Source organism: Acanthamoeba castellanii, assembly GCF_000313135.1.
Source record: "Acanthamoeba castellanii str. Neff unplaced genomic scaffold scf7180000084599, whole genome shotgun sequence".
NCBI lineage: Eukaryota > Discosea > Longamoebia > Acanthamoebidae > Acanthamoeba > Acanthamoeba castellanii.
The window spans coordinates 773,298-786,305 of NW_004457442.1; the positions used below are offsets into that span (position 1 = coordinate 773,298).

At 60.7% G+C, this 13,008-nt stretch overlaps 5 protein-coding genes across 5 annotated transcripts; 1 reads left to right on the forward strand and 4 right to left on the reverse strand.

Moving 5' to 3' along the window:
* Positions 1–329: 329 nt before the first annotated feature.
* ACA1_060900 (uncharacterized protein) lies at positions 330–1,915 on the reverse strand (the record flags this gene model as incomplete). Its single annotated transcript, XM_004339317.1, has 2 exons — positions 330–1,487; positions 1,613–1,915. 2 exons carry the CDS (start codon positions 1,913–1,915, stop codon positions 330–332), a joined length of 1,461 nt encoding a protein of 486 aa, XP_004339365.1.
* Positions 1,916–2,272: 357 nt separating this feature from the next.
* On the reverse strand, positions 2,273–4,174 carry ACA1_060910 (uncharacterized protein; the record flags this gene model as incomplete). Its single annotated transcript, XM_004339318.1, is given in 4 exon segments — positions 2,273–2,905; positions 2,923–3,615; positions 3,688–4,064; positions 4,168–4,174. The coding sequence occupies 4 exon segments, from the start codon at positions 4,172–4,174 to the stop codon at positions 2,273–2,275; spliced, it is 1,710 nt and encodes a 569-aa protein (XP_004339366.1).
* Positions 4,175–5,272: 1,098 nt separating this feature from the next.
* Positions 5,273–8,424, reverse strand: ACA1_060920 (transporter, major facilitator superfamily protein; the record flags this gene model as incomplete). The annotated part of the gene is made up of 13 exons (XM_004339319.1): positions 5,273–5,454; positions 5,541–5,615; positions 5,712–5,780; positions 5,888–6,032; positions 6,237–6,373; positions 6,537–6,582; positions 6,655–7,046; positions 7,107–7,220; positions 7,273–7,362; positions 7,532–7,591; positions 7,697–7,844; positions 7,941–8,233; positions 8,355–8,424. The coding sequence occupies 13 exons, from the start codon at positions 8,422–8,424 to the stop codon at positions 5,273–5,275; spliced, it is 1,821 nt and encodes a 606-aa protein (XP_004339367.1).
* Positions 8,425–8,935: 511 nt separating this feature from the next.
* ACA1_060930 (RFX DNAbinding domain containing protein) lies at positions 8,936–10,980 on the forward strand (the record flags this gene model as incomplete). The annotated part of the gene is made up of 4 exons (XM_004339320.1): positions 8,936–8,994; positions 9,164–9,253; positions 9,321–9,428; positions 9,576–10,980. The coding sequence occupies 4 exons, from the start codon at positions 8,936–8,938 to the stop codon at positions 10,978–10,980; spliced, it is 1,662 nt and encodes a 553-aa protein (XP_004339368.1).
* A 140-nt stretch (positions 10,981–11,120) lies between these two features.
* Positions 11,121–12,834, reverse strand: ACA1_060940 (uncharacterized protein; the record flags this gene model as incomplete). The annotated part of the gene is given in 5 exon segments (XM_004339321.1): positions 11,121–11,207; positions 11,287–11,881; positions 12,031–12,280; positions 12,393–12,791; positions 12,810–12,834. 5 exon segments carry the CDS (start codon positions 12,832–12,834, stop codon positions 11,121–11,123), a joined length of 1,356 nt encoding a protein of 451 aa, XP_004339369.1.
* Positions 12,835–13,008: the final 174 nt, after the last annotated feature.

Sequence of the window (13,008 nt, forward strand, 5' to 3'; positions counted from 1 at the left end):
CCTCCTCCTTCGTCCATCAGCTCGTGTCGAAACTTGGTGTGTTGCCTTGTGCCAGGCGGCCTGAGGCTGCCGATCGGCGTTGTCGTTGCCCTGGCGTCCGTGGCCGGAGTTTGATAGATCATCCATCCGGCTACCAGGTCTCCCACCCACAGAGGGGAACCGACGGTGACGGCGAGTGTACCGCTGACGTGGACTCTGCAGCCGATTGGCGGGAAGCAGAAAATTCAAATTATGCAGGAAAGCCGGCAAGAAAGAACGAAGAAGACTGCAGCTGGGTGTGAAAGGTCATCATTTACTTTATAAAAGTAGTGATGCGACAAAGAGAGCGTTTAGATGCCGGTCCGGGCGGATGAGGTGGCCGTGGAGTCTGTGCCGTGCATCAACATCTTGCCCTCCTCCTTCTTGGCCGGGTTGCGCGTGATCGTGCCCTGAACCTCCTTCAGCGCGCCCTTGAGCTTCTGCCCCACCCCCGCATGGTGGTGCGCGGTCGAGTCGCTCACATCGGCGTGCTTGTGCGAGTGAACGTCGGCGCCGTGCTTGTGGGTGTGGGCCAGCTTCTGGTCGCGGATGTCGGCGTGCTTGTGGGCGTGGACGTCGGCGCCGTGCTTGTGGGTGTGGGCCAGGCCGCGCTCGGCCGCGAGACCGGTCGTAGCGGTGTTGACGACGGTGTTCGCCGGGAGCGCGTTGAGTCGCGGGCCGCTGACCAGGACAGTGGGCTCGATGATGGGCGGGAGCAGCACCTCGCGCTCCTGCTCGATCACGGGCCGAGCGGCGGTGACCTCAGTCTTGACGATGGGTTGGATGTGGTGCTCGCGCTCGTGGATGATGGGCTGGATGTGGCGCTCGTGCTTGACCTGGACCGGATGCTCGATGATGACCTCCTTCTCAAGCTTGGCCCGGTGGATCACTCCCTCGGCCCCTCCCCGCTCGACCGCTTCAAGGCCGGCCGGCAGCGCGGCGCGCTCTACGATGGGCTGGAGCATGACGTTCTTCTCGGTACGGAGGTGGGTCTGCTGGGCCGTCACCTCAGTCTTCACCACGGGCTGGATGTGGTGCTCGCGCTCGTGGATGATGGGCTGGATGTGGCGCTCGTGCTTGACCTGGACCGGGTGCTCGACGACGACGTCCTTCTCGAGCTTGGCCCGGTGGACGATACCCTCGGCCCCGGCGCGCTCGACAGCCTCGAGCCCGGCGGGCAGCGCGGCACGCTCAACGATGGGCGCGTGCATGACATTCCGGTCCTGCTCGATCACGGGGCGCTCGGTGGTGGCCTCGGTCTTGATGATGGGCTGGATGCGGTGCTCGCGCTCGTGGATGATGGGCTGTACATGGTGCTCGCGGCGCACCTCGACAGGGTGCTCGACCACGACCTGCTTCTCGAGCTTGGCCTTGTGGAGGATTCCCTCGGGGCCAGCGCGCTCGACGGCCTCCAGGCCGGCGGGCAGGGCGGCACGCTCGATGATGGGGGCCTGCATGACATTCCGGTCCTGTTTTCCAAGAATGCAAAGAATGAGTTGCGTGTTTTGTGTGTTTGTGTTTGTGTTTGTGTGTTTGTGTGTGTTTGTGTTTGTGTGTTTTGTGTTTGTATGTAGGTGTGAATGCTACAAAGTACCTTTTCGATGATTGGCTGCTCGGTGGTGGCCTGAGTCTTGATGATGGGCTGGATGCGGTGCTCAGTCTCGTGGACGATCGGTTGGACGTGGTGCTCGCGTCTCACCTCTACCGGTCGCTCGTTGACAATCTGCTTCTCCACGATGGGCGCGTGGTTTATCACCCGCTCGGCCTCGTGGACCACCTTGTCCTTGAGCGACAGGTTCTGCATGCCGCCAGCAAGGGGCGTGGCCTGGGTGTGGACCACCGGGTTGGGCACCACAGGGGCAGCAGTGTTGATGGTGGTGCGGTTCAGGTTGGACATGGCTTGTGGTGAGTGAAGAGTTGATGTAAGCGTTGGGTTGGGTGTTGGTTGCTAAAGTTAAAGATGGAATTAATGTTGTTCTTGGCTGGGTTGCAATGTTCTTATACCCCCGACCCAGAATTCCTGGTTAGGAACTGGGCAAAAACTCAAAGAAATTGCGGAGAGAGAAGTTTCACCATCAGGAATCCCTGTGTGTTTCGTGCCGGTGCGACCTCCCCGCAAGCCCGCACATGCCCCGAACACACGTCATGTGCCCTTGCTCTTAGAGTCCATTGGGCTCTAGGCCCAGTTCAAACAACACGCCCGCCGTTCCCACACGGCACCTGTGTTGTGCACATCGTAGCAAAAGGTCCTTTATTATAAGGAAGAAAGGGAGCGGCCGACGCGCTGCGGCTCATCAGCGGTCAAGGCCTCACGCTTGGTCTCAGTCGTGGGCGAGGCCAGGATAATGACGAAGGGCAACGTCGTGAATGTGCCGCCGCGGTTGATCGGCGACGGCGAAGCCGACAGGTCTCCGCTGGAGCTGCCCTGGGCGCTGCTCGGGCTGGTGCTGGGCGACAGCAAGACCGACGGCGTAGACGACCGTGATCCGGAGGGCGTGGGGGAGGCCGCGGTGGTCGAAGGCGTGGGGGAGGCCGGCGCGGGGGTGCCGGTGGGCGACGGTGAGAGCGTGGGCGCCGCGACCGAGGTGGTGGAGGGCGAGGGCGAGGCGCCCGCGACGAAGGTGACGAAGGGCAGGACCGTGAAGTCGCTTCGGCTGGGGGAGGCCACCACCAATTGGGCCGAGCCGCTAGGCGACGAGCTGGGGCTGGTCGTACGCGTCGGCGACACAGTCGCGAAGCCGATCGACGCCTCGGCACCAGTTCCGGGCGTGGGCGTGGGCGTGGCCACGGTCGGTGTAGACAGGCCCGTGGGCGACGTGGCGCCGGCGGGGACCGACGATGTGGGCGTGGTAGAGGCCGTCGGCGAGGGCGTCGGCGAAGTAGACCCCTGTCGAGGCCGGCGACAGGGTCGGCGTGGTCGAGGGTGTCGCGGCCGCGGGGCTGGCGCTGGCGCTGGGCAGCACCTCGACCGAGACGAAGGGCTTCGTGGTGAAGAGGTCGACCCTCGAGGCGGTAGTGGAGGGTTATACCGAGCGGCTGGGCGTCGCGCGAGACTGAGTTGGACGGCGAGCTGGTGGCGCTGGGCGAGGGCGTGCGCGAGTTGGTGGGCGTGGTCGAAGGCGTGACCGATATGGTGGGCGTCGGCGTGCGCGTGTTGGAGGGCGTGACCGAGATGGTCGGCGTGATTGACGGCGTGACCGAGATGGTGGGCGTCGGCGAGCGCGAGCCGGAGATGGTGGGCGAGGGCGAGCGCGTGTTGGAGGGCGTGACCGAGATGGTCGGTGTGATCGACGGCGTGACCGAGATTGTAGGCGTGATCGAGAGCGTGATCGAGATCGTGGGTGTCGGCGAGCGCGAGCCGGAGATGGTCGGCGAGGGCGTGCGCGAGTTGGTCGGCGTGCCAGAAACCGGCGGCGAGTTCGAGGGTGTGCGCGAGTTGGGCGGCGACACCGACGGCGTGGACGACGGCGTGAACAAGCTAGTCGGCGTGACCGAGGGCGTGAACGAGATGGTCGGCGTCGGCGTGCGTGTGTTCGACGGCGAGCGCGTGGGCAACTGGTGGGTGATGGCGTGGTGGTACGCGAGGGCGACGGCGTCCTGGTGTTAGAGGCCGAGGGAGAGAGGGTCGGCGTGACGGATGGCGTCGCCGAGGTGGTGGGCCTGACGGACGGTGTGGTCGATGTGGTGGGCGTCGCCGAGCGCGTGGGCGAGTTGGTGGGCGAGTTGGAGCTCGTGGTGGAGGGTGTGGGCGAGTTGGTGGGCGAGCTGCTGGGCGAAGCCGGGGGCGAGGACGATGGGGTGGGCGACGAGGTGGGCGTCCGGGTGGGCGCGACGGTGGCGGAGGTCGACACCGACGCCGACGGGGAGAAGGTAGGCGACGCCGAGGGCGTGGGTGGCGTGGATGACTGCGTCGGCGACCGCGACGGCGCGGGGGGCGATGTGGCGGCCGCTCGGCTGACGAAGGGCGTGGGCGACTGGATCGGCGTGTTCGACGGGCTCTGCGTAGGAGAACGCGTGGGCGACCAGGTCGGCGACTGCGTGGGCGACTGCTTGGACCGGTGCGGAGAAGGAGATGCGCGTGCGGCGCCTGGAGTGCAGAATGCCGGTGCGGAAGGAGTGCGTCAAACAAGGCCAGGTTGCTTGGGGTACCGGACATATTGGCACGCGCTCCCCTTACCAAGCATAGGTATCCTGTTGTTTGAGCCTGTCACGTGTGAACCAACCCCGAGATCTGTTTGCGCTTTTTGTCTTGAGGCTTCCCATATCGAGGAGCGCAGTGGTTTCGGAACTAGAAGCGCCAAACTCGGCCGACTCACCAGTGTCGCATGTGTATGAGGCATTGCAGCGCCCAACGCACCAGTGTCTGTCGGCGCGCATGGCCATGTGCGCGCTCGCCGCTAGCTAGCGATACGCCGCAAGAGAGGTTGACGTAACCTAGCCGTGCAGATTCAACACGCCAGTCCTCAGATCTGGAGTTGCCATAAAAAGGAAGAGCGTAAGCCATATTTCGTCGTAGGTAACATGGTAGCAACGTGATCTGGGCAGGTCAACGCTTTCGAACTACGTCGTGCCGCGATCGGAACAAAGGCAACGCAAACGGACGAGGCGCTTGGCGCAAGCAGCAGAAATTTCGCCAGACGAGGAGCCAAAGGGCAGATTTTGATGCGATATTTTGATTTTAAACACAAAAATCAAATCAAGATGGCCACGGTAACATGTGAGAGGGCGGCACCATATAGGGCTACCTACCATGCTGTGCCGCGCCAAGAGTCGCTCGCCGGTGTACGGTGCGGCGGTAATTCGAGTCGCATGCAGCGGGGAGCACACAACATCGCTTCCTCTTCGCACGTGTGGCCTCACAAAGTGCGGTCGTTCGCCAAACGTAATCGCTTCTTCATCATCAAGTACGGTCTTTACACCGGACTCGGCATCGGCTACTGGCTCGCCACCCGCCCCCGCCGCACGCCCGTATCTTCTCCTCTCTAATCATCGTTGCTCATTTATCTTATACTCCGTGCACTCTCTTGTTGTGCAGATGCCATCATCCTCTGCACCCTCCACCCCTTCCTCTCCTCCTTGATCAACTGCCGGCAGGGATCATAAGCCAACCCCCCAAAAATGTAAATAAGTCTTTGTATTTATTTTCTTTTGCTTGCGTGTACACAAAAAGAAACGACAAATTCGCTCCGATCGCCTCTCGCGCAGTGCGTGGTGTGGGTCGTGTCGTGTCGTGTTTGCCTGTGCAGTGGTGGCGTTAGACGGTGGGCAGGGTTGCGTCTTTCCGGGCGGGTGGTTGTTCGACAAAGCGATCACCGGAAACGAAGAGCTGCTGAATGTGCTCGATAGGCACGCCCTTGGTCTCGGGCAGCTTGAAGAAGACGAAGAGCCACGCCGCCACCCCGACCCCAGCAAAGGTCCAGAACACCAGCGTCGTGCCTACTCCGCCCCACCCCAAACCAATCACCGGTTACCAACCACCCAAACAAGTTCGAAAGTTCCACACAAAACACGAAGAGGCATACCAACAAGGTCGATGTAGGTGAGGAAGGTGCTCGAGACTAGCAGGTTCGCCGACCAGTTCACCGTCGCCGCTAGGCCTACGAGGAGGGAGGTGGGAGACAGAGAGTCATAAATGAGCTTGAGTGTGTTATATCTATCGAGGGCCGGTCATCTTGCGAAGGCGAAGGGCGAACCGTTGGCCAAACCGCGCACGTCGGCCGGGTAGATCTCTGAGTTCACCACCCATGGGATGGGTCCCATCCCTGCCGCGCCCCACCCTCTGAGCTTGAGCCCGTGCACACACATGACGCTACGGGACGACCCGCGACACGACCACCCACAACACTTCGCTCCACGATGTGATAGGTACCCAGGGCGAAGAAGGCAACGTAGACAACAAGGCTGGCGACGGCCGTGTAACCAGTGTGGGTCCTGTCGCCGAAGAACGCGATTCCCAGCATGACCAGCGCCGCCACCACTCCGCTCAGACTCACCAGCAACAGGGTGCGCCGCCCCTACAGTCAATAGAGCAGATGAGCAAGTGTATCTTGTGCCGTGCGTGTCGTGTGCCGTGTGTGTATGTGTGTATGTGTGGTGTGTGGTGTGTGGTGTGTATGTGTGGTGTGTGGTGTGTGGTGTGTGGTGTGTGGTGTGTGGTGTGTGGTGTGTGGTGTGTGGTGTGTGGTGTGTGGTGTGGTGTGTGTGTGGCGGCGCGTTACCGCACGATCCATGAGGAACAAAGCAACACCGGTGAAGAAGGCGTTGGAAAAGGCGATGATGTCGGCGAACCAGATCGCAGACTCGTGCGACTCGAAGCCGGCCATCTTGAGAATCGTGGGGCTGTAATACATCGCCGCTGCACAAACCCAACGCGAAAAGCGGAGCAAAGGAATGCACGAATAAAAAGCGTAACACGCAAAACAAATAGAAATAAAAAGTTAGCGAACAGCCAGAGAGCGGAAGGAGGATTACGCAACTGTTGATGCCACAAAATTGTTGAAAGAGATGAAGCCCGAGACCGACTACTAGTGCCGACCGTACGGGTTTGGTGCTCAGCATTCGCCACTGTCATATGGGCGAACGAATTGTTGGTTAGTGTGAGCGTGTGGGTGTGCGGTGGTGCGTGTGTGGCGGCACCTTGTCGGCCAGGCTGGTCTGTGATTGCTGGCGCAGTGAGTCTTCAATCTCTTCGATCTCGCCCTCAATCTCCCGCTCAACCTGCTCCTCTTCGTACGCGTGACCGCCACCGCGGAGTCGGCGCAGGATGCTCCGCGCCTGCTGCCGCTCCCACTCGGCCCTGTCGAGTCGCTCGCGCCACTCCGCGCCATCCTCCCCGAAGAAGTCGGGTCGGGTCTCGAGCGAGGCCGATGACGACGTCATATCGCCCATGGGCAGGTCCTGCGGGTCTTGGTCCCTTACGGCCATGTACCGCCCGATCAGCCATCGAGGGCTCTCAGGCAGCCACATCACCACTCCCACGAGCTGCACAGCTGCCGGCACGGCGCCCAGCCCGAGCATCCATCGCCAGCCTAGCAATAACAAAAATATTTCGATAAATAATTACAATAAATAATAGTGGTGGTGGGTACCTCCGGGAACGGAAACAAAGGCAGAGTCTACGAGGTAAGACACAAACTGGCCGCCCGTGAGGCACAGGTTGTTGACCGTCACCACCGCACCGCGGTAGCGCGTCGGACTTATTTCTGGTGACGAATCAGTTGCGTGTGTGCGTGTGTCGTGTGCAATGTGAGGTACCGGCCAGATAGACAGGAGACACGATGGCAGCGACACCGATGGCCAGGCCCACTATGAACCGGCCCAGAATGAGGGTCGTCACGTCGGGCGCTCATCCCATCACCACCGATCCCAACGTAAAGAGAAACGACGCTCCGCCCATCACTGCGCCAAACCACCAAAACGCACACGACACATGCGACATACACGACACCGCACGTACGGACGCATTACACGAGTGAATACGCATAGCAGGCAGCCCCAGAGGACGACCACGCACCCTTGCGCCGTCCCAGGCTATCGGACAGGAGTCCACCGCTGGCCGATCCAATTATCGCACCTGGCGGGGAGCAGCAGCAGCAGCAGCGTAAGGGTTCGTCAGTTCTCTTGTTAGACCTCTGCCGCGCGCGTGTGCGTCCGCGTGTGTGCAAGATCGGGTCGGTACCGACGAGGGCGATGCTGATGACGGTCTCGACGAGGAGCGACGAGAGGTCGAACTGCTCCTGGATGAGGAGGATGGCACCGCCCACCACGCCCGTGTCGTACCCGAAGAGAAATCCGCCCACCGCCGCGAACCCGACCACGCCCGCCACCTGGTGAACAGAACAACCACCACCACCAGGATCAGTGTCAATCGATTGACTGTGGCCTTCACACGCAGCGCTACCGCACTTGAGGGGAAGCGCCACCATGGCCCAGCGATCGATCCACCCTCGGGAACCCACGGTGCCGCGCTGTCGGAGCGGATTGAAGTCGGGCAGGTCCTTGTCCTGGTCGAACTCTTCTTCATAGGTGCCACTGACGGCACCAGCGCGGTGTCTGGTCTCGTCAATCTTCGCTATGTTTTGTTTCCTGCCTCTGCGTGGTTCGTCTTCGTCCTCCTTCTCCTCAACGTTGTTGAATTCCACTGTGGCGAACTCGAGGTCGGCCTCTTTGGGCGCGCCGAGGGCACCGTCGTCGGCAGGGTCGACCGAGCTCAAGACTGCCAGTCCCCCCCCCAAATAAATGCGGTTATCACCAAAAGGAGGTGTGTAGTCACAAGATTGTTTCTGCAAGTCGTGTGCATAAATCCATGGACCAGCCAGGGCCTGAGAGGGATGAACCTGGGCTATATGCCATATTCTTGGGTGAGCCTAGGCCCCTGCCCCCGCTTCGACTCGTCAAGTCGTCCATGCTTTTCATGGGTGCACCCGCACAGCAAAACACAACAGCAAGAAAGGTGTTCAAAATAAAGTCAACGAGAAGTCCTTGACTTTTCGCATTCGAAAATCAGAAGAGAACTCGTTGGCAAGGTGACTGTTGCTAGGGCCGGAGTGTGTGGCCTAAACAGGGGAGAGCTTTTTCCGTTTTCTCTTCTCCTCGACCGCCCACCACGCTACGCAAGAGCCACACACCTCACACGAGTACCATAACCGAACCCTATTCTGGAACACCCACCTGACATACACCAGACCAAGAAGCAGGTGATCCCACGTTCCTCTCCCGCCCTCTCTCACTTTGGCATGCAATGTACGCAACATTGCGGACCTCATACGCGCTCCTTCGTCACAGACAGCCTGGCCGCACACGCCCCCACGAGTTGAGCACGAACACAGAGCCATTCACCCTCTTCCCGTGCAAAGCCGCAACAAACTGCGACGATAGGGAGGGCGAGGCCCTCCTGCAGCGGCGGCTGGGGCCGAAAATGCGGCGCGTGGCCCAGAAGAAGAAGTGCCTCCAGCACCGCGCGCTAATCGTGGCGTGGTGCGTACCCCGACTGCCCCACATGCTCCTCAACGATTGGTCGGTTGTATGAAATTACGAGAACTCCATTTCGAAATTTCTTCATCTCGTGTGGCCCAATCGCGGAGCTCCGTAGAACTTTAATGGTGAGTGGAATTGGTAGGTTACGCTTACACAGGTGTCTACATAGGTTACGAGTCAATTACTGCCTCAGAGAGTGCGGCTCCATCGCCAAATGTGAGGTGTTCCTCCACTACACCGAGCTGTGCCATGCCAACACGTACGTCCTCCCCCTTCTCCTCGGTTGCACTCTACTGGTGCTGACCACCTCACCTCTCTGTGCGCAGAATTCAACCCTCATCGGCCGCGGCGTTCGGTAAGATTTTGAAGATGGCCTTCCCGACGGTCAAGTGCAACCGCGTCGGCCCTCGAGGCGCCTCCAAGCACCACTACCGGTACACCACCTCACCACGACAACAGAAGAGACAGATGACGACGACAACGATGATGATGATGACGATGACGACGATGATGATGTCTGTATTTATGATCAACCTATTCATAATTATGTCAACTACGCACATTGTGGTGGTATGATGTAGGGGTCTGGTGCTGAAGGATGACTACCAGCTCTCGCTGGCCAACGTGGAGCCGCTCAGCGAGGCAGCGATCACGCAGCTGATGAAGGAGGAGGCCGACGCCGAGGCAGCGAGCAAGGCCCAGCGAGGCAAGATCCGCGGTGGCCGGCGTCGCCGCGGCGCCGACGGCGACGACGAAGACGAGGAGGACCACGACGACGACGACGACGAAGACGATGAAGAGGAAGACGACGACTACGGCGGCGATGACGGCAGCCAGCAGAGCGATCGACGGACCATGAAGATGATGGTGCTCTCCCCACCTCAGCCGCTCTCTTCATCGACTTCCTCCACCACCTCGCCCCACACGTCGTCGCCCATGTCCCGCCCAGCGGCCCACCAGCACCAGCACCACCCCTACGCCCTCCAACAGCGGCCGCTCGACCACCCGCCACAGCCGCACCCATTCCCCGGCGCCGGCTACCTGGGCGGGTACCCGCCGCTACCGCCGCCGCAGCCGACCACCGCTTATATGCTGCCGCCCCACCCGCAGCTCCAGCCGCCGCACTATCACCACCAGGCGCAGACGGGCCAGACGGCGGCGACGAAGGAGTCGTTTTCGTGGATCTCGCCCGACATGGACCACGCCGCCAGGCGGCCCGCGCCGTCGGTCCAGGCCCAGCAGGAGGCCCAGTCGCCGACTCAACCGATGCCACTGAACGACGCGGCGCTGCGAGAGTGGGCAGAGAAGAGGGATCTGGTCGAGTTCTGCGAGCGCAACTTCCAGGCGCTCTACGACAATGTCCACCGGACACTCAGTGGCGGCGGCGGCCACGAGCCCCGGGAGCAGGTGCTGACCAGCATCGCCGACGCCTGGAAGAACCTCCGGCAGTACACCCGGCACATGCACCTCTTTCCCGAATCCGCCACGTCATCCACGTCACCCACAGCTCCGATGTCGACCACCACCACTACGGCGACGACGTCGGCCGAGCGGACCACCGACTGCCGAGCCCCGACGCCGCCACCCACGCACCATCAGCCGCCACCACCTCCTCAGCCGCAGCCACCGCCCAGCCCGATGAACATGTCCGCTCCGCCATTCGCACACTTTGCGATGGTGCCGCTGCCGCCGTCGTACTACGCGCGAGCCGGCACGCCGCCGCCGCTCAGTGGTGGTCGTGGCTCGTCCCTGTCCCTGTCCTGGCTCGCCAACTCGCTGGCCATGTCCATGGGCAGCGGCGCCGGCGCCGGCGGCACCAGCAGCCACCAGCTCGCCACCACCCCAACGCCACCGCCCGGGTACCTGCAGCAACCTCCAGGTCCTCAGGGCAACGGCGGCGGTGGCGGCGGCGGCGAAGGCTCGTCAGGGCCGGACCGAGGCAACCTCGAGTTCCGATCTTTCGAGTGGAAGGGCGTGTACGAGTAGCAAAAGTGGGAAAAAGAAAAGGCAAGAAGAGCACAAGTAGGAGAAGACAACTGGAGTGGATGGTGGAGGACTTGTTGTTTATGGTTTTCAAGCTCCAAGGAGAGGGAGGGGTGCAGGAACGAATACTGCCTGTAGTACGCTCAATCGGCAAGACTCAGCTCGGCGCCGGTCCACACATCGTGCAGGAAGAGCACGTCCGACGTGTACAGCACGTACCAGAAGAGACCCTGTAGTGCGTGGCGATGAGTGTTTGTTGTTCTCTGTGTTCGAATGAGAGAGAGAGAGAGAGAGAGCGGCAAGGGGTACCTTGTAGAAGCCCTGCCAGCCCTCGGCGGCGAGGATCTTCTGGGCGCAGTCGATGGGTCCCGTGTAGGAGCTCGGGGAGGCGAGGATCGAGTTGGTGATGGTACACAGCGGCATGTGGACCACGCTGGTGAGCAGGGTCACCCCGACGGCGATACCGCGCGTCAGCGCGTGGAAACCCACCTGCCTCGCCAGCTCCCGGCCCATATCGGCCAGGTCCAGCGCCTCATCGTCGTCCTCCCCCTCTTCGCATCCTGCTCCTCCCGCTACGCGGGAGCATTTTCCCTTTCTGTTTCCGTTCTTTTTCCCTCCGATTTTCCCTTTGCCTCGTCGCTGTAGCGCCTTGCCCTTCTTCTCGCCCACTCCATCTTCTCCTTCGTCCTCATCATCTTCATCATCATCGTCGTCGACGAGCTTCTCCTTGCCCCTGATGAGTCGTCGCGCGGCCTTCTCCTCGCGCTCGAGGCGGCGCACTGTCGCCAGCGGCACGGAGAACGGTCGGCCGAGCAAGTCGTAGACATGCCGCCGCAGCCGTCGGTTGAAGATCTGCATGAACTGGTACTCGACACTCAGCGTCGGCAGCGCCTTGTAGTATTGTCTGCACAAAGTTGACACGCCATTTTGTTGAAGTCAGCCATGACCATCAAGCCCATGCCTGGGCCAGGCTCCAGACAATGCTGATGCCGGTGGATGACGGTGGATGATGGATGATGAAGAAGAAGATGAAGGTGAAGGTGGAAAACGTACGCGAGAGGGAAGACTCCGGGGCGCCAGCCGCGCCAGATGTGGTGTCGCACTTGGAAGTTGGCGATGTGGAGTGGAAGGCAGAGGGCGGCGGCGGCGGCGAAGCAGGCCGCGTTGGAGACGCCAAAGTAGAGGAGGTGCTTCACCCGCTGGGCCAGCGTCGGCACGGGCTGCTGCTGCTGGTTGTTGTTGGTCTCCTCGAACGTCACCTCGTCACCCAGGGTCATGACCACCCACCCGACCTTGGAGAGCTCTGCACAATTTATATATTTATTTTTAAAAAAATAAATCAACAAAAATGACCATAAATAGATAAATATATAAATAGTAAAAATAAAAATGGCATGAAAATGATTGGTGGGTACCGACGAGGACACCAAGCAGCGCGCCTGACACGGCACCGTCGCACAGATCGAGCAGACCCGAGCCGAGCACGAAGGGAAAAGATTCCTGGCGATGGAACTGTCGAAATTCATCGGCATGTGTGCGCAGTGCGGAGCTGATGGACGTTGGCCGAAAGAGATTTCGTCCAGAAATGGAGGCACGCTGGTAGAGGGTTGATGCAGGCGCGGTGGCCAGCACGTGGGTGACGGCTGTCGTGATGGCGATGGCTCGGAATCGCTCGAAATTGGGTCCCTCTTGAAGTACCTCACGATCTTCCTCCAGAATCAATTCTTCTGGAATTGGGTCACGATTTTCGATGACGGGCGGCAGCACCGCCGCTGGGGGCATTCCCGCGACGAGGTGCGACTGAGGCACTGCCGCTGGACGTGAGCGCACACCAAATGACGAATCGATTCCGTTCATTTCCGCAATGCCTCACCATATCCCCCCTTGCAAGGTTGGCGGCCTGTATTCGAGGAAGTGTTTCGAAATCATTTTGAAAATGTTTCGAAATCGTCTGAACTGCATTTCAAACGTTCCTTGTTTCGTCAAGGGTAAAATCAGGGATGCACAAAGAAGCAAACGAAATCTCGTCTG